General features: G+C 36.9%; 1 protein-coding gene across 1 annotated transcript in view; it reads left to right on the forward strand.

The window, feature by feature from the left end:
• The window catches only part of CNTNAP2 (contactin associated protein 2), a 1,208,535-nt gene that overhangs the window by 578,153 nt on the left and 611,664 nt on the right, over nucleotides 1-18,718 (forward strand). The window contains exons 6-8 of the mRNA XM_074892371.1: nucleotides 793-977; nucleotides 5,241-5,384; nucleotides 11,899-12,163. Coding sequence (XP_074748472.1) covers nucleotides 793-977; nucleotides 5,241-5,384; nucleotides 11,899-12,163 — 594 coding nt within the window. The remainder of the gene's footprint in view (nucleotides 1-792; nucleotides 978-5,240; nucleotides 5,385-11,898; nucleotides 12,164-18,718) is intronic.

An 18,718-nucleotide genomic window follows, 5' to 3' on the forward strand; every position in this document is an offset into this window, starting at 1 on the left:
GTAGGAATAAGATGAGGGGTCACAGTTTTAAACTGAAAGAGGGCAGATTTAGATTAGATAGAAGGAAGAAATTCTTTCCTGTGAGGGTGGTGAGACACTGGCACAGGTTTCCCAGAGCAGCTGTGGCTGCCCCCTCCCTGGCAGTGTTCAAGGCCAGGTTGGACGGGGCTTTGAGCAACCTGGGCTAGTGGACGGTGTCCCTGCCCATGGCAGGGGGGTTGGAACTGGATGATCTTTCAGGTCACTTCCAACCCTTTTCTATGATTCTATGAAGACATTTTTTACTGCTGTTAGTTCAGTCTGCTTTGAGACTTTTCCTATACGCTCTCTGGTATAGCTATACTGGCAGAGTCTACAAAGTGTCTGTTATCTGGTACCATGTCTTCCTCAGCAGTCATATATCAGTACAGGTCCAGGAGAGCTCAAGACCTGGCCCAAAGGTGTCAGCTTTTCATTTCTGTAGTGTAGGGATGAAAACACAGAAAACCCCTAACTGAAAACAACTTTACAGCTGAAAGTCGTGATTGCTTCTCTGATTCGCCTCCAAATGACTACTATTACAAAAAACTGTTTATACCATTCACTGATCAGATACTTGCTGTATTTGGTCGAGCTATTTGTATTTATGGCAGCAACTCTCCACTGGGCAGATCTTAGCTTCATAGTGAATGGACTTACTCCAGCTTCTTGTGTGTCTGGTATGATTCAGGTGAAATACTGACAGAGAAACAGGAAAATGTTTGCCTAACTGCTATGAGGTGAGAATTGCTGTTGTTTCTATTCTCATTTTAGGCAGCAACCAGCTTGGCTCTATTTATGGCCACACATCCGTGATGACAGGCAGCCTCTTGGATGATCACCACTGGCATTCCATCATCATAGAGCGCCACGGGAGAAACATCAATCTCACCCTGGACAGACACATGCAGCACTTCAGAACCAATGGAGAATTTGACTACCTGGATCTGGATTATGAGGTAGACAGTAGAACTTGTTTGTTTTCATTCAAATTGGCTTTATAAAGTTAAGTCCTATAAGCAGAGAAAACTAATGTAATTTTAAGATGTTTTTTTGTACATTTGTTTTAATTATTTTTTCACTCACATTTCCTGAAATTTTCTTTCCAACTGTTCTCTCTTAAGTGTAAATTAAGTTTCTCTTCATTAATCTACAAGATCCCATCTGGTGTAAGAGTCCTCTCAGCCTTTTGTTTTAAAATAGGAGATCTATGTTATTTAGCAAGCTAAGCATCCACTACTTTTAAAATCTCTAAGAGCAGCTGCTGTAAGCAAGAAGTAGATTTAAAAAAATCATACAATCTGTTATTCCATTTAGGAGATAATTTTGTACTTGAATCAGAATGCCTTATTCTGTGGTGACAATAAGTATTTCTTTTTAACAAATCAAGCAGATTAGAACCTTTTTACTAATACAAATCTTGATCTTTCTTGTCTTAGATAGGTGAGTACTTCTTTGCATTTTCACAAATACGCCATCAATAACTTCTTTTTGTAAAGAAGCAATAAAGAGTTCTAAGAAAACTTTTGTTTAATCCATCAGGTTAATGGACACAAGTATCGGCAGTAATTAAACGTGGATTTGTTGTTTGATGACATTCTGGCTTCTGCTGTTATGAACTTGCTCAGTTCCTCTGATTGTTATATGAACTTCAGCATGTTGGTTATTACAAACTTTGTATAATGATCTTCTTGCGCTCTTTCCTGTTTCTAATCAGAATTAATGTGGCAGGCTGAGCCAAACACATGCATTTCCAGCCTTGCAACTTTTTAAGCAGTGAGAGGCTATCAGAATGATATAATGCAGAAAAGTTTGAATTAACTTGTGTATTGATTTTCTTACAATCTTTTGATCAAGAATATGATATGAATGTTTGAAAAAATTATTTATGATTGTAAATGTTACTGAATCAAATATTTACTTATATTCCAACAAATCTTTATGAATGCCTTCTTTGGTAGCAGTTATAATGAGAAAATAATGAGGAAATTTGCCTGTCCCTCTATTACTCATTGAGCACTGAAGATCTGTTTTGAGCTACTGAAAACTCACATAAATAGATTTTATGAAAGATTTTCAAGTGAGTGAACCACAGAAAAAGTTAGGTTGAATGCCAGAAGCCAGGGTTGGGCAATTCACAGAGAAAGAGAGAGAGAGGAGATATACGTGTGTGTGTATATATATATGTGTGTGTGTGTGTATATGTAGCATGTTTACATAATAAACACATGTCATACAATAAGTTTACCCCTAGTAAGAGTAGAATCCAGGAGATTCACCGTCCTCTCTTCTCTGACATGAGAGGTCTCACTGTCAGTTCTCAGAGATACATTTCAGTGTCCTTGTACATGGAACCCCTTGTGTTTAATGGAACTTATTTAAGTGTGTGTGTATACATGTTTCTGTGGTTCATATAAATGCAAGAGCCTTAACCTCTTCTGCTTCCTCTCCTCTTAATTATTTCACTGGTTTTGGAGTTAGTCATCACAGACTAAATTTAAAAGCGTTGCCCTTGTGATAATTTAATCACAGTGGATAAACCTGATTTTTTCATAGAAAAAGTAGTTTCTAGGTTAACTTCTTTCAGAAAAGGTAAGTAAGCACAGAAGAGGAATAAACATTCGTTTGATTGGATTTTCAAGGTAAAAAAATATAATCCTATGAGTCCCTCTTAACTCACTGTCATGCTACATAATTCTTGCAATTTTTCTCCTTGTCTTCAGAATGCTTTCCTTCCCATTTTCTCTTGTCCAAACGCATGACTCTAACATGCAAAAGAATGTTTGAAAGCCATTCAAATATTACAGTCTGTCATGGTTTGAGCTGAGAGGGAAACTGAGCACCACGCAGCCACTCAATCCCTGCTTCCCCCTCAAAGATGGGAAGGAAAAAGTAAAGCAAAACTCTTGGGAATTGAGATAAGGGCAGAGAGGGATGATTCACCCATTGTGGTCATGGGCAAAAGACAGACTCGATGGTGGAAGAAAAAGAGTATCAATTTAATTCCAACACTAACAACAACACTTAACAGACAGAGTAGGACAGTAAGAAGCATTACCGCATCTTAAAAGCACCTCCCCCCACCCCTCCCTTCTTCCCAAGCTCAGCTTTGCTCCCAATTTCTCTACCTTCTCCTCCTGAGCAGCGCAGAGGAGCAGGGGATGGGGTTTACAGTCAGTCCACCGCTGCTTCCTCCTCAAGGCAAGGGGGGCGGGGGATGGGACACACAGAGAGACTCCTCACATTCTTCCCCTGCTCCAGCGCGGCGTACGTCTCATGGGAGATGGTCCTCCACAAACTTTGTCTGACGTGAGTCCTTCCCATGGGCCACAGCGTTTCCCGAGCTGCTCCAGTGTGGGTCCCTCTTGCATGTTTCAATCCTTCCAGTGCCAAACTACAACAGCCGGAGCTTCTTCCCTCAGAGCCCCGTCCTTCAGGCACAGCCCCCTGCTCTGGCGTGGGGTCCTCCACGGGCTGCAGGTCGGCATCTGCTCCACTGGTGACCTCCATGGGTGCGGGAGCACAGCCTGACCTCTCACCACGGGCTGCAGGGGGGTGTCTGCTCTGGCACACCTTCCCCCCTTCCTCCTCCTTTCTTCCACTGAGCTCGGTGTTTGCAGAGGTGTCCTCCTCACAACTCCTCCTCTTCCTCCTCCCCAATTCCCCTTCTTAAATATGCTATCCCAGAGGCGCAGCCACTGTCACTGTCTCAGCCTTGGCCAGAGTTGGGTCCCACTTGGAGCCAGGGCAGCTTCGAGAAGCTTCTCACAGGTGGCCACTGCTGTAGCCCCCTCCCCTGCTACAAAAACCCCGACGCACACACTCACATTCTTCAGTTCATGTGAGGTGCTGTATCTTCTCTAAATTTAAGTCATTTGCGTTTATAAACCTGAGGATGTGTCCCACAAAATGCTTTTAAATAGCTGGTATGTGATATTTCTAAAGATTTTGGTTTTCAGCTGTACAGCTTTAGTCCTTCCTATATGCCAAGTCAAAGCCTCCTCTTCGGGATAGAAAGTGATATCTTACATGCTTTTAGATCAGAAAATGTGTCCCTAAAGCTGCGTTTTCCTGCTCTCAGTAATAACAAATGGAATTAACAATGAATGATACTTAAAATCTTGGCTCTGCCAAATCTCAGCAGTAGACTACAAACAGACATTTTTATGACCATTCATGGGGCAGGGAAGCTAGGTTTTGTTACTATTTATGCTGTCATCTATTGGATATAAATACTTAACATAGATTGCAGGGACTGATCTCATGAGTTCCTTATTCTTCACATTTGGGCTGCAAAATATTAATGAAAACATGTACCATTTATTCACTTTCAAACATTTCAGAAAAGACCCTGATGTGGTAGAGACCTTTATAGTCTCTATGGAGTGTCAGGGAGAGACCTCCTAAGAGAATTAGTTTGCAAATTATTTGGTTTTCTTCATTTTTTAGCACTAGAGATTCTGGATAATACAGTGTTTTAGGATAATGAAATTCAACATTAAGAGAAAAACAATTCCTGTTTGACCTTGATGGCTGAGTCTTTAAGGTGGTTGTCTTCATCTTCTCAGTGGAGCTTCTTTGGCCTGCTAAGTCATGTGGTAACTCCTCATTGACTATAACTACATGATAACAGCATATTCTCAGTAGTGGAAGGTGCTTCTGTCTAAAGGGGATAGTATCTTTAACTATGTGATACTGTAAAAATGCTCTGGATGAAGTAAATATGTAAGTATTAAAGGAAATAAATGCATCATATTAGAGCCCACTGCTGCTGTGTTGCAGTCTGGGCTCTGGCACACAGTTAGAGCTGAATGAATGATTTGAATCAGGTTATCCAGATAATTTCATGTCTACTGTTGTTTAGAAAAATACTGGGAGGGACATTTATTCCAAATTCTTTGTTTGAAATACGTATTGTTCAGTAGTGATCAGAAGAGCAGTCCATATATGAACAACTGTGATGTGTGTCTGCTCACTGTTTGGACAATTGTAATAATACTTGGGATTTACTACCATAAATATTTGTAATCACAAATTCATTACAGATTTTTCTTCTATGATCGCAGTGCTTATTTGATGCTTCATTTTTTTTCTAAGCAGTGTTGCCAGCTCTCTCATTCACCATGTTTGAGTGTTCAAAGTGAGCAAATAAATCTACAGCAATTTTGTTTAAAACTCTTTGCCCTCCAGTAACTATCCACCATTTTCTGTTTCATTCAAAGATAACCTTTGGAGGCATGCCTTTTTCTGGGAAACCAAGTTCTAACAGTAGGAAGAATTTCAAAGGCTGCATGGAGAGCATCAACTACAATGGCAATAATATCACTGACCTTGCCAAGAGGAAGAAATTGGAACCTTCTAATGTGGTAAGAACATAATTTAACGATCGTCTAAACTTCTGCTTCTCCTTCTAAAGAAGACTAGAAGGTTTGTGACTGTGTGTAGCTGATATCCTTGTGATATACTGGAATGATACAAAACACAAACCAAATTTTATCACATACCCAAAGATCTATTATATGTACGTTTGTGAGGGTTTTTTTTATTATTATGTCTGAGCATTTTACTTCTGGGGTCCCATTTCATCTTTCCAAAATTAACCTTCAGGATCAGATAACTACTTTTTAAAAGAAAACCATCTGAACCAATAAGTACTTCTTTCCTTTCCTCCCAAATTATAGTAGTCCAAAACCTGCACAGACAAGATTTATTATTAAATCAATTGCAGCTTTCTTGCGGCTTTAAATCCAAGTATGTTCCATCCCTCCAGAGCTAGTTGGATTGCTGGAGTGCAAAAATCATTGTAAGGGAATGCTTCTACAGGCCTTTCTGGTAGCTCTGAAAAGCCTCAAGATATTAGACTTGAAAATAATTATTTAGCTTATTAACATTACATTTAATCCTATTTTTTCTCTTGCTTAAGCATTCATAGTTGCTTTCATGTTCAAACTTGTGGCTTTATGGGCAGGGTGATTAAGAAAGAATGTACTTCAATTACTGTATTTTAAAGGCTCTAAATGTTCTTAAAATGGGTTGCTGGCATACAAAGGCGATGTGGGTAAGAATTAAATGTATTATTGCCATGAGTTTAGATGGTTTGAATAAGTTCTTCAAGACTTTCTTCTGTGCAAGTTTACAGCCTTTCCAAAGTCCTGCTAATAATATGTATGTTTCCACCATTGCTTTTCTCTTTATGTAATAAAGAGTAAAGATTTACATATGCAGTGGTGATGAAGTGCAAGGATTGATCACCATTTGATTACTCCTTGGATAGTAATACTGAAGTTCCATTTAATTGTATGAACAATATGGCCTCGTCAAGGTAATATGAAGGATAATTCTGAATCTGTGATGTTTGCCTATACAAACTCTAATACAGCCTGATAGAACCTTTTCTATACATTAATTTCTTCCATATTGTCAAAGGCAAAGAGCATGACATATATGCCATGGAGGAAGATTCCACTTTTAGAATTTTTTTTGACCCAGTCACATGAACTCCTGAATCTTTGACTTTTTTTTTTTTTTTTTCCAAAATTGCCTGTGATTTCCTGCCTGCAGTGCATTTTAAGTTTGTAATGTAACCATGATTTTCAAAGATTGATGCCTGATTTAGAAAAGGATCTTTGTACAGGAATAATCTTTCCATTTTGCACAGTCAAATCCACTACAAGTTAGTAGGACATATTCTTAAAGCCTCTTTCTGAACAGAGGTGTTACTTAAGAGGTTTATGTAGTGCAAATCCAATCCTTTCAGAAGTATGGCATAGTTAGCAGGCCTGTAAAGTCTCTGTAAAATCATCTCTCTGTTTTTTTGTTTGTTTGTTTGTTTGTTTTTAAAATTCTGTTACCTGTAACATGAAAGTAAAATCTACATAAGAAGCTTTGACGGTGTTGGTGCTACATCAAGAGGCTACGGCATGCTAGTTTAATTTGATGGTTCTGTTGATTTCCAGTTCTGTGAATAAATATAAAAATAGAAATGACCTTTGTTTTCAGTAGAATTACTTAAATTGCTTCAGGTCTTCAAAAGCAAAATCAATTTTACTTTAACTAAATCAACATGGATTTTTATGTTTCTTACAAAAGCTTTTTTTCTCGTAGTTTTTAGCCTGATTTAGAATGAAAAATAGACTTGGTTGAGACTACTGTTGTAGTTAATCATGTTTATGATGATGGCACTTAAGCAATCCAACAAGGTTCAAAGCTCCATTGTAGGAAATCCTGTACAAACCCATAATAGTAGGCACACCCTGCCCTCAGCGGGGTATATTATCTGAGGAGGCAAGAAAGACAAAATGTAATGAAGTGAAACACAAGTAAAGTAATCAGCATGGTGATGAGAAGTACCTTAAGGGGGGGAAAAAATCAGAGGTAAGAGGGATATTAAAGAGGTGTGAGACAGAAGAAAAAAATATTCTTAGATGCAGATAGTTGAATTTCAGAAGTCACACAGTGAAAGGGAGTTGACAAGTTAATTTTTCAGAATGAGGATGCGCAGAGAACCAAAGATGATACTCTTGATTTGTCTCTGAACAAAATTAAAGTTAAAAAAATTTTAGGTCTCATATACATAAGTGTTATGAGCAAAAAAGCACCACCAAGGATCCTTTAATTAATTGAAGAGTAAGGATGTAAAGAAAATTTAAAATTATTTTAAATTTAAATAAAGTCCAACACTGACTTTAATAACGTATTTTTTTAGATTTAGAGGGTAAGAATAAAGGGGGAAAATGTTTGGCAGTCCTTTGTGATATTTAAGATGGCAACAACTCTTTGGGAGAATGAGTTGGATGGTCTTGAACAGTTATTAGTGGAGCCTGATTTCTTTTCATAGAAGATAACTGAGGCGAATGATAAAGATGCCCAAAATGGAGAGTCAGGCAGAAAAGGACAGCTGAGACAGGGAATGTAAATGTCTGCTTTTCTCCTGAACCAACTTACAAACAAGAGTTGACAGTGACTAACAAGCACAGTAAGTGCTAACTCCTGTATACAACTTGACTCAGGACTAAGACAGAAACAGGGAACGTACTTGTAAACAATCTCCCAGTCCATCTCTTCTGTGTTTTCTACTAAAATGTAACCAGCTTTGTAGGACTTTCATTACCTTGCATCACTGAAGAATATGGACCCTTGTACTACTAGCGAGATGAGACTAGAATGTGCAAACATGAAGAAGTCCAGAGAAATTTGAATTTAGGAATTTAGTCACTTTATCAAGTTTTCCTACCCAGAGGTATATTAAGGACAGGCAGTGTGAATACTAATCGGATTTAGTTTCTACAGAACAGTGTCTCCAATTTTAAAGCCTGTAACTGAAAAATGCTGAGGAGAATCATAGTTGCTATCCTCCATCCTTACAGCCACTACGTCTGTGCTCCATCCACTTCTGCATCTTCCATGCCATGTATATACTGAGTACAATCACATACAAACAGAAGATGAGTGTTTTCTTTAAATTCTTCATATTAAGTGAGCATTATGTTACCTTCAAAGATGAGTAATAAGCTATTTTGAGAAAAATGCTGAAATAACATGATAAATATTAGCATACAATACATTGCCTGTACCGTATTTAACAAGTACTGTATTCTGATGTAGCAGGTACATCCTGATTTAACAGGTACTGTAGTCTTATTAAACTCATTACCTCTCTTTGGGAACTAGGTGTTCAGCCAGTAGGTCTATTAATTGGGAAAGGTTTTTAAGACCCGGTAGTATTTCCACAAGGGGTAACATCTGAATATGGATAGGCAAAATGGATTTATAAGAAGTAAACATGAAGCTAATTTGCAGCACAGATTAAAGATAATGATACAAAGCTCAAACTACCCAAATGGAGATTTTTTCACTATTTCTCTTCCAAAGTAGTATGAAAAATTGTCTGATAAGACCAACAGTTTCAGTATAAGTGCACAGTATATGTTTGACTTCCAGATGTCATTACCCAGAGAACTATTCAGCAAGTCACTGAATCTAGAGAAAAGGAGCTCTTTCTCTTTGAAATATGGGGATGCTATTATAGAGACAAGCTGCAGATTAGCTCAAACTTTTAATCTAGATCTAGTGAGCAATCTATGCCATATAGGCTTTACTTAAAAAGGAGTCGCCTTGTGAATTACAGTCATAGAGGGAATCACTAATCCAGTTGAGATTAATCTGAATAGCTCAATAGAGAAAGTACTAACTAGTAGAGAAATTAGAATTACATTACTTCCTCAAGAAATCTTTTATGCAGTTAGGCTGTTCATGATAAATGCATTCACTGATGTGAAAAAGGATTTGAAAGCATTCAGTGCCATTAACAGTAATAGGTGTTACACATGCAAGTATCCAAAGCATCAGGATGACAGGAGAGTGTCAATTGGGTATGAAAGCCTTCTTATTATGAGGAAATTGTTAGTTCCTCACGGTAACAAGGCAGCAAGAGAAACTCTTAAAAATACCTAACAAAATGCTTTCGGAGCACTAAATTGGCATCTGTGACTCAACTGTGAGATGTCAACTTCTACAAAATGCTGTTGCCCTTTGTGTCTACACAGGACTGCCTTAACTATAGAAGTTATTTCTAATCCATAGGGTGACTATTACACTGAGAATGTTAACAAAGGTTTACAAAGGGTATTTCAGCCACTCTCCAGGGGTTTTCTTCTGCATGTAAAATTTGTGGTTTAACCAAAAGCATTCTGTAGCACACTTGGAAATGTTCAGACTAAAACTATTCAGTCAAATGAGTTAACTGCTTTGATTTAATGCTTATTTGGCTGAAAACTTAAAATCTCTAGGCAACTTTTAGACTAAAAAAACCCCAAACAGAATAGCCAAACAATTTAGCAACAAAAGAGATCCTTTGCCTTTACTTAGAAAGCAGTTGTAATTTCACGCATTCACACTGTAATTTAAAAGCTTCCTGTAGTTGTTTTAGCTAATTATTTTCCTAAAACCTTGGATATTTTTTGTTATCCATGGAACATGGGTGTATAAAAGACCATGGTTTGTAAATGCTGACATTTTATCATATAGGAACAAATCTTTTAGGAGATCAGTATAAAGAAATGTCTTCTCTGGTTCCAGATTATTGGGAACATCAGTGTTTCTTAAATGATGATGGAGGCTGCCAACATGATAGTCTAATTACTACTAGTTCTACTGGCATTTTTAGGTAGACTGTGTGACAGTATAAATTCTGTCGCTCTGTAGGAAAAAAGAGATGGTTATGCAGAGTAATGTAAGAATCTATCTGACTGCTCAAGAAACTATTATTTTTATTCATTTAGTTTTGACACAGAAATACTATATAAGAAACTGAATCTGCCACACAGGTGGTATCTTGTTATGACACAGGTAAGGTGTTCTGTGATGTGTTGTTCTTTTACAAAGTGACGGGTTTGGACATTGGTAAATGAGTGCTAAATCTTGATTCCTTATTGATGTCATCTAGCCCATCTCCAATTGAAAATAATTACTTCTAAAAAAAATTTACTTACTACTTTCCTCCCACACATTTTCAGACACAAAGTTCCTATCTTGCTTCCAAATTCTCTAACTTTCCTCAAGATGAACTTTCAGATACATTTACACACTATAAATACAAAAATATGTGACATAAAAGCTTATATCAGGAAGTCAGTAATGTGGGGTTTAAAAATATTTATGTGATAAAGATGATGACTGACTCTTATTGGGATTCTGAACAGTGCTTAGGTGAACCTCATCTCTAAAGATCTAGGCACTTCCAAAAATGTTGTTCAATCCTTAATATTTTTATAATGTATAAATACATATCAAAGGAGTTAATATCTTGATCATAGTAATAATTTCCATCCTGCATCACATAAAATTCTTCCTTCCCAAATTGAACTGAAATTGCCACAGAGTATCCATCTGCTGCAGTGCATCACAAAACCTAACCACAGAACAGGATCCACTTTGCTACATGTTAGAAGAATTATTCAGCAGAGGAAGTTTTCCTCTTATATTTGCATTGGTGCATTAAAAAATCAATTCTGAACAGAGGTTGCTACAAATTATTTACAATTTCTAAGGAAAAAAATGGTAATAATTGTGGTCTTTTGTGAGAAACGACATGAGAATCAGAGTGAAAAATTCATGTCCCTAATCTGAGTCCTGTTTACAGATACATTTTAAAGCCTTGAAAATCAATAAAGTTGACTGGATTTTTGTCGATTTCCCAAAGAGTAAAATTTTAGAGTGTGAAAACTGCAGTTTCTTTTACAGAGAAAATTATTGACTAACTACAGATATTAAGCATTGTTCATGATCACCTACTCCAAATCTTTCTGTTGCATGAAATAAAGTATTAGTTTATCTAGCATTATCCAGTAGAAAACATAACAGAGAGCCTAGCTCTTCATGAGTTATTATACATCCTTCTTTCACAACCTCATGTATTGTATCGATTGATACATTGATATAAGGCTCTGTGGAAAGCTGTGTTTCATTTTTATAAAAGGATTAATTACTGCTCTGTTATAGACTTCTTTGGTGACCACAAACAAGCCGAAGTTTCTCTGTGATTCATTTTTTCGTCTTTGAACTGGGAATTTTAATGCTTTCATCTAAGCTTTATCTTAGACTATAACTCTTCAGGGCAAAGACTGCCTCTTAATGTGTGTATGTACAGTACAAAATATAATGGGGCCACTGCTAGGCAAAACAGAAACATCAGCAACAACATTATAATAGTAACAATATTTATAATATTAATAGCACATTTTTACATGCAACTTGCATTGGTCACAGTAGTCTCTAGGTTGAATGAAACCTAGAATACTTTTCTAGAGGTAGCTATGAATTTAGTGGACTCTTACCATTTTGCTTCTGTTTTTGCTTTTTTTTTTTTTCTGTTTTACTTAGGGAAATTTAAGTTTTTCGTGTGTGGAGCCACATACAGTGCCTGTCTTTTTCAATGCCACCAGTTACCTTGAGGTTCCTGGTCGTCCAAGCCAGGATCTGTTTTCAGTCAGTTTCCTTTTCCGAACCTGGAACCCCAGTGGACTTCTTGTCTTCAGCCACTTTGCAGATGACCTGGGGAATGTTGAGATTGACATAAACGAGGGCAAAGTCAGCGTCCATATCAATGTCACCCAAGTGAAGAAGAACCGAATAGACATCTCATCAGGTAAGTGGGTTTTTTTAATTGGTATAATTTTTGTTGGTGTTGTTCAAAAGCATCATGGACCTAAAAATTAGAGCAATTGTTTTACAAAATTTAAAATTCAAATTGCAACTATATTAAATCCTTTATTGTATGTTTCCAGTAAAAGGTAGAAGAATATTGACACAGCTGTTAGATTAAAAAAGAAGACACAAATATTCTTATTCTGTCATGAAACTCAGGAAGCGTATCACCCCTAATCTATGAGGCAGCATTGTTTCTTCTTTCCTTTCTTCCATCTGTCTTGAAGTCTTCTCTGCAAAAATATTTGGTTTCAAAAGGGGAGGGTACTCCCTTCTTGAGAGTATCCTAATAATTAGGCTGCTCCTATTACTTCCTAATAATTAGGAAACTCATAAAAAAAAAAAAATAAATAAATCCGTTTGTTTTAACCACAAGGCTGGCACAAAAGTTACTATGGCATTTTCTAAGTATGCTGGAGAAGTACCAGAGCTTTCAATACTTCACTAAGGATGTTTTGGAAAATACTGGATAGAAGGTACAGACTTAGATTTGCTCCTGGGATAAAGGGTGTATGTCGGTGTCAGTTGATGAGCCTTTTGAAAATATTTGATTACTTCTAATTTTGATAAATTATACTTTCAGTCTAGATTCTTTATGGGCATTTCTGGATAAGCTGTAGCCAATACGGTGTTAGCTACTTCACATCAATTAACACTTTTCCTCAGCAAAGTCATGACCTAATCATGGGTTGGAAAATACATGGTTGCTTATAGATAGATCTAGCTCCACATAAAATAAACCCCAGTAATAATTTGAAATAGCATATATGGCAACCTAGTTTCTTAGCCATGAAAAGGATGCCTTTTTTTCCTGACATAATCATCTATGGTTAGTATTTTTTCTTAATTTCATGGTGAAGTTTTCAGTCTTCATCAACAGGATTGATATACTGGTATAGGTCTGAATGAATGACAGTGGGTTTTATGTCTCCTATTTGATTTCTATTTGAAAATATATTGTCTACATAGTAATATAAACTATGAGGAAATGTAAGAAAAAGAAAAAAAAAGCCTTTTAAAATGAGAAAACGTACATTAAGTAAGAGAGTAACATTTAATTTGGCAAGTGGACATTTTTGCGAGTTTTCTGTTTTCACCCTATTAATGAAATAGAGCTGAGCATGAAATGAAATTTATTATTTTAAAGATAGAGTAACAACTAAAAATCAGAATTTACCTGTTTTATGAAATGAAAATATTATGAAAAATACATCCATGATTATAATTCTTTTTTTAGCACAAAAAATCAATACCGTAGATTACAAGTTAGCATTTCATTGTCTTTGTTATATATATGCACTCATTAAAGAATTAAGGAATGTTTTGGTAATACAGTAGGGTCTTGAAGAAGAATTTTTTGTTAAGGTGCTCGTGCATCATAATTAGGAAGCACATGGAATTATCACCCTCATTCTTTCTTCCTTAGCTCTGCCTACTACAAATCCCTGTTTGCAGAGAGAAGCAGCTACCCATGATACTTCTTCATGAGCTTCCTTGTAGCTTTTTGGTCCAAGCAAGATTTCAGTGCTGATTAGCCAAATATTATGAGTAATAAAAATTTCACCAATTTGCCACTAGTTTTGCCCAGTGTACATCTTGATACGAAACCAATTTCAGATTCCATTACATTTACATTCTGGTAAGTAAACACATGTGAAATTTACTTTTCTGCTTTCTCCAGACCTTTATGCACAACAACAAAAATTCCCCAACTACTGTGTTGTAAAACCAGAGTATTGATATTCTGACTTTCTTCTGAAATATTCTGAATTGAATATTCTTCAGAGAAAATCTTTTCAGTTCATATGATCAGTTTACATAATAGACCAAGAATCACATACAGCCATTCAGTTTTATAGCCATGATGCTGTTCTTAATCTCCATACAATCCAATATCTATATACTACAGTTTGAATGTCTCACAGAGTTAGTAGTTTCTTTTGTTATTACAATATGTGCCATAATAAAAATACATTTATTGTTTAATGTTCATTGTATGGACTTGTTATATTTGCATAGCTACCCTGGGAAAGCTTTGATTTATTTTAATACTTTGTTGCTACTTCTGTTGCAACAGGCATTTCTGTGTCTGTAAAATGAATTGTGGGTGTGAACATAAGAAAGCAAAATATGACATCTGTCAGGGAAGGCTGCAGAAGGAATGGTGCTGTTGTACAGCAAATATCACAGCAATCTTCTTATTCCCATCTTGTGAAGGGAATTAACAGATGTCAGCATATAAACCTGCTAGGCTTATGTAGAAGTCAAAGTGGTCTGCCTTTGGCACAAAGATTTCTGGCTGTTGTGGCCCTATAGATGTAAGATGCACGCTTTTTCACTGATTATTTTTAATGTGCCTGTCACCTGTAATAGCCTGTTTTCCCTGGAGGAAGCTGAAGTGTCTTAGTCCTTATCCCACCTCTCTCATAATTTACGAACTTCCTTTCATTAGCAGCTTTTAATGTCAGCTTTCCATGTTAACAGGGTACATCAGCAGTTCATTCTGGGGCATAACCTAACTCTGGCTGTAGAAATAACAGTTGAACTGACTGTCAGGAGTCATATGAGAGAACTGCGTGCTGATGTGCAGGTGGCAGAGTTTGTTCCTGTGCATCTCTGCACTAAAGACTGGTGTAGAACAGAGTTCTGGTTTGTCTGTTTTTCAGTGTCATAATATTCCTTATACACCTTAAAACTGCACTCACTGAAGCAGGAAGATCTAACTTAGCATGAACGGACCAGATCAACAGGAGAGTCTAGCCTTCCGGTGCGTCAAATATAGTTAAATTCCCACCTTTCTCACTAGTAGCTGGATGCTGCAAGCCTCCTTATTGAACTACTTTATGAAGTCTTTTGTGATGCCTGGGCCGGTGTCTTGGTTTGAGCCCAGAGGACAGCTGAGCACCACTGAGCACCACACAGTCACTCACTCACCCCTTCCTCCTCGGGAACGGGAAGGAGATAGTGAAGCAAAAGGCTCAGGAAACGAGATAAGGACAGAGAGGGATGACTCACCCATTATGGTCACAGGCAAAAACCAGATTAATTAGGGGAAGAAAAAGAATATCAACATAATTCAAACACTAACAGCAACACATAACAGACAGAGTAGGACAGAGAGAAGCATTGCCACATCTTAAAAACATCTTCCCCCCACCACTCCCTTCTTCCCTGGCTCAGCTTTGCTCCCGATTTCTCTACCTCCTCCCCACCAGCAGTGCAGAGGGGCAGGGGATCAGTCCCATTGCTCCTTCCTCCTCAGGGTGAGGACTCCTCATACTCTTCCCCTGCTCCAGTGTGGTTCCAGTGTGATACATTATCCCAGAGGTGCAGCCACTGTTGCTAACTGGCTCAGCCTTGGCCAGAGGCAGGTCTGACTTGGAGCCAGGGGAGCTTTGAGAAGATTCTCACAGGGGCCACTGCAGTAGCCCCCTGCCCTGCTGCCAGCAACCCCCACCACACACAAACCCAGCACAGGGATCAGACAGTATATGAAAAAGATTTTCTTGTCGACTTGACAGAACTTTCATACCTAATTAATTTGAGCATTTTGTTTAAGGAGAGAAAGGCAACTGCAGTTTTAAATATTTTGATGACACTTTACAAATAGAAAAATGAAGTAATGCATAGAGGGTACAGTTAAAGGAGCTACACTTCTACTCCCATGGAGCTGCGTTTACTACTTACCTATAGAGTCAGTAAAGTGAATAGTTTACGGGACATCTTAAAAAGTTTTGTAGACAGCTGTAAGGTTTAGAGGCAAGAACATCAAATAATCAGCAAGCAGAATCAATTGACTGTTAAGAAGAATGACAGCTACTACTAATCTGAGAAATCAGAAATAGGTTTATACTTTTTTTTTAATGCTAATTATTCTACTTTTCTATTTTATATAGTGAATGAAGGGATAGAACACTCTAAGGTGGTCAAATAGAAAGCATGAATGCATAAAGTTTAACTTCTGTGTAAATACAGTGACTCTGAGAGGTTTACATAGCATGCTGTGGGAAAACATTTGGATCAATAGTAGGAAATTCATGGGTATCATGAAGTAGACATTGCTTTGCATTTAAAATCACAGAAGTTGAGAGTTGCCATCAGGCAGTTCTTAGCAGTTTTCTTTGTCTCTCAGAGATCCTTCCCTGCTCTCATCAGTTGTCCATTCTGTTTTTGTCAGGGATAATTTTTTCAGTGTTAGCAGATCACAGCAAGAGCTCTTAGGTCTTATTTAATGTTATCCTTTTGTCTTCCAAAAGGCACTTAACAGCTCTTTCATTTATTTAACTGCATGTCCTGCCACTGGAGATTTCACTATATTCAATTTTTCATGAACTTCTGTTTCTTAATCAATCTTCTTCATCTTTATTGGAAAGATAAGTCATCCCAGTACTTTATTCTTGTAATATTTAAAAAAATAATATTTTTTAAATTATTAAAATGGTTTTGTATATCTGAAGCTTCTTCACTCATTGTTTGGAGTTCAAAATTATCTTCAGCCTAGGTATGAGACATTCCTACTGTCTGTCATACCTTAATTCCCTCTTTCATTCTCTTATTGCTACTTTTAAAAAATCACAGGTAGTTGATGTTACCATTAGCAGTTGCTGGATAACTTTCTGTAGATCACTTCTGGTTTTATAAAAACGCATGTTATTTTCTTCTTTAATGATGTTAGGTACCTTTTATCTTGCTGCTCCTTTCATCCCTTCAGTCACTTTCAAACCTTTGATTCATCTCTGTACATCTGATTAAAGCATTTAAATGTATCTGTATTATGAAAATTTCCTATTTCCTTTTTTATGCGCTGAAAAGAATCACAGATTATTACATATATTGTAGTCTAGTATGTATGATTTTTGCATTACTAGTAAAAGGCTGACTTTGTGCTGACCTGGCAAAGCAGAATCTCAGATTTTACTTGAGCTGGCTGTAGCTTGTTTGACAGTGGCCAAATGACTATTCCCTGACCTGTCCTGGGCTTCAGCTTGGCAAATGGTAGAGGCAGTAAAGAGCTGGTAAAAAATAGTAATAAATTTTAATTAACACAATTTTGAATGTAATAGAATATTTTACCTTAATATGCAGTTTAGCTTTCAGTGTGTAGTACATATGAAAGGGGTAAAGATCGTTAGTCCTTAGGTTATACTTATTGCCTGATTTTGCTTACTGAGCAGACTTTTTTTCTTTCTTGTGATCTTGCCAGTTGTTCTTCAAAACAGGTCTCTAAACAATAAAAAAATTCCTTCCCTTCCCTGCCCAGCATTCTGTTAAGTGTTCAGTAAGCACTGTTTGGCTGTGAACAGAACAGCAAAACTGTTGTACAAAGTCAATGCCTTGATTTTGCTTTTTCTTATGTTAATCTTGTTTAGACATTACCACCATTTGATTGATGAGAGTTATATTAATAAACTTCCTGTTAGTGAGAGGAAAACCAGGCCCATTGAGAGCTGAAATAAAGATTTAATTAGAAGAAGTAAGCTACTGACTGTGCAGAATTACACAGGTGAAATACTTAAATCTTGTATATAAATCAAGAGTTAAACATCCTATTGACTTTTTCTCTGCAGAGTATACTGTGATTAATATCTTCACAATTGTGTATGTCCCAGCATAGGGATTAATAATAGGAGAGAATCTCAGAAAACAGTCAAGAGATTTATCTTTACTGCTTCATATAGTTTAGGACTAAATCCTGCTTTTGGCATCATGGGATTCAGGCAAACTTCCTGGAAATTGCTGAGTTTACCCAAGGGATTGATGGAAACAATGCAAGGCTGAGAAAATGGAAGAAAGAAGTGTTCTCATTTTCTTTAAGAACTTTTTAAAAGCAGATTCCCAATGTACTTTTGCATACCAAAGGATTCTGATATTCTGCTATAGTTTTAAAAGTAATTTAATTTTAGTAGATGTTACCTGTTTTACCTTAAGAACCTACTCAAAATTTGTGATCTTGCAATAAATTGATGAAGTTGTATTTATTTATAAGCTTTAACAAGCCAATGTTTTATTTCTTGAGCACAGAAGAAATCAACAACTGAAAAATGCCAGAAAAAAACATTTTAAAACTTTTCCCAAAACCACATGCAATTGCTGTTCAGTTCAGGATTAAGCTACAGGCCATGTCCCAATTGTCTCCTTTTCTTCTGCTTAGTTATATCTACCTGCTTCGGCAATTTAACCCGAATTCCTTCTTAATAAAACCAAACTTTTCTGAAGCTTTCAAATGGTAACGCATTAAACATGAAGAGTGTTGCTTTGCTCAAAGAAACAATAGTAACATTCAAAATAACACTCCTGAGGAACCATCTAATGGCTTTCCAATGTTTTTAACAGCAAATCCCAAATCCCTGTTTCAATATAGAAAAGAACTTCTCTGCCTCTTGAGAAAAGGCGAAGTTCTTACGGTGGCAGATTCTGAAATAATCTCTTGATTTATCCTCTGTTTACTTTCTCACCTGTTGTCTTTTCGTACACAGCTCTGACCTTTCATATCTAA

The sequence above is a fragment of the Strix uralensis genome, chromosome 1 (assembly GCF_047716275.1).
Source record: "Strix uralensis isolate ZFMK-TIS-50842 chromosome 1, bStrUra1, whole genome shotgun sequence".
NCBI lineage: Eukaryota > Metazoa > Chordata > Aves > Strigiformes > Strigidae > Strix > Strix uralensis.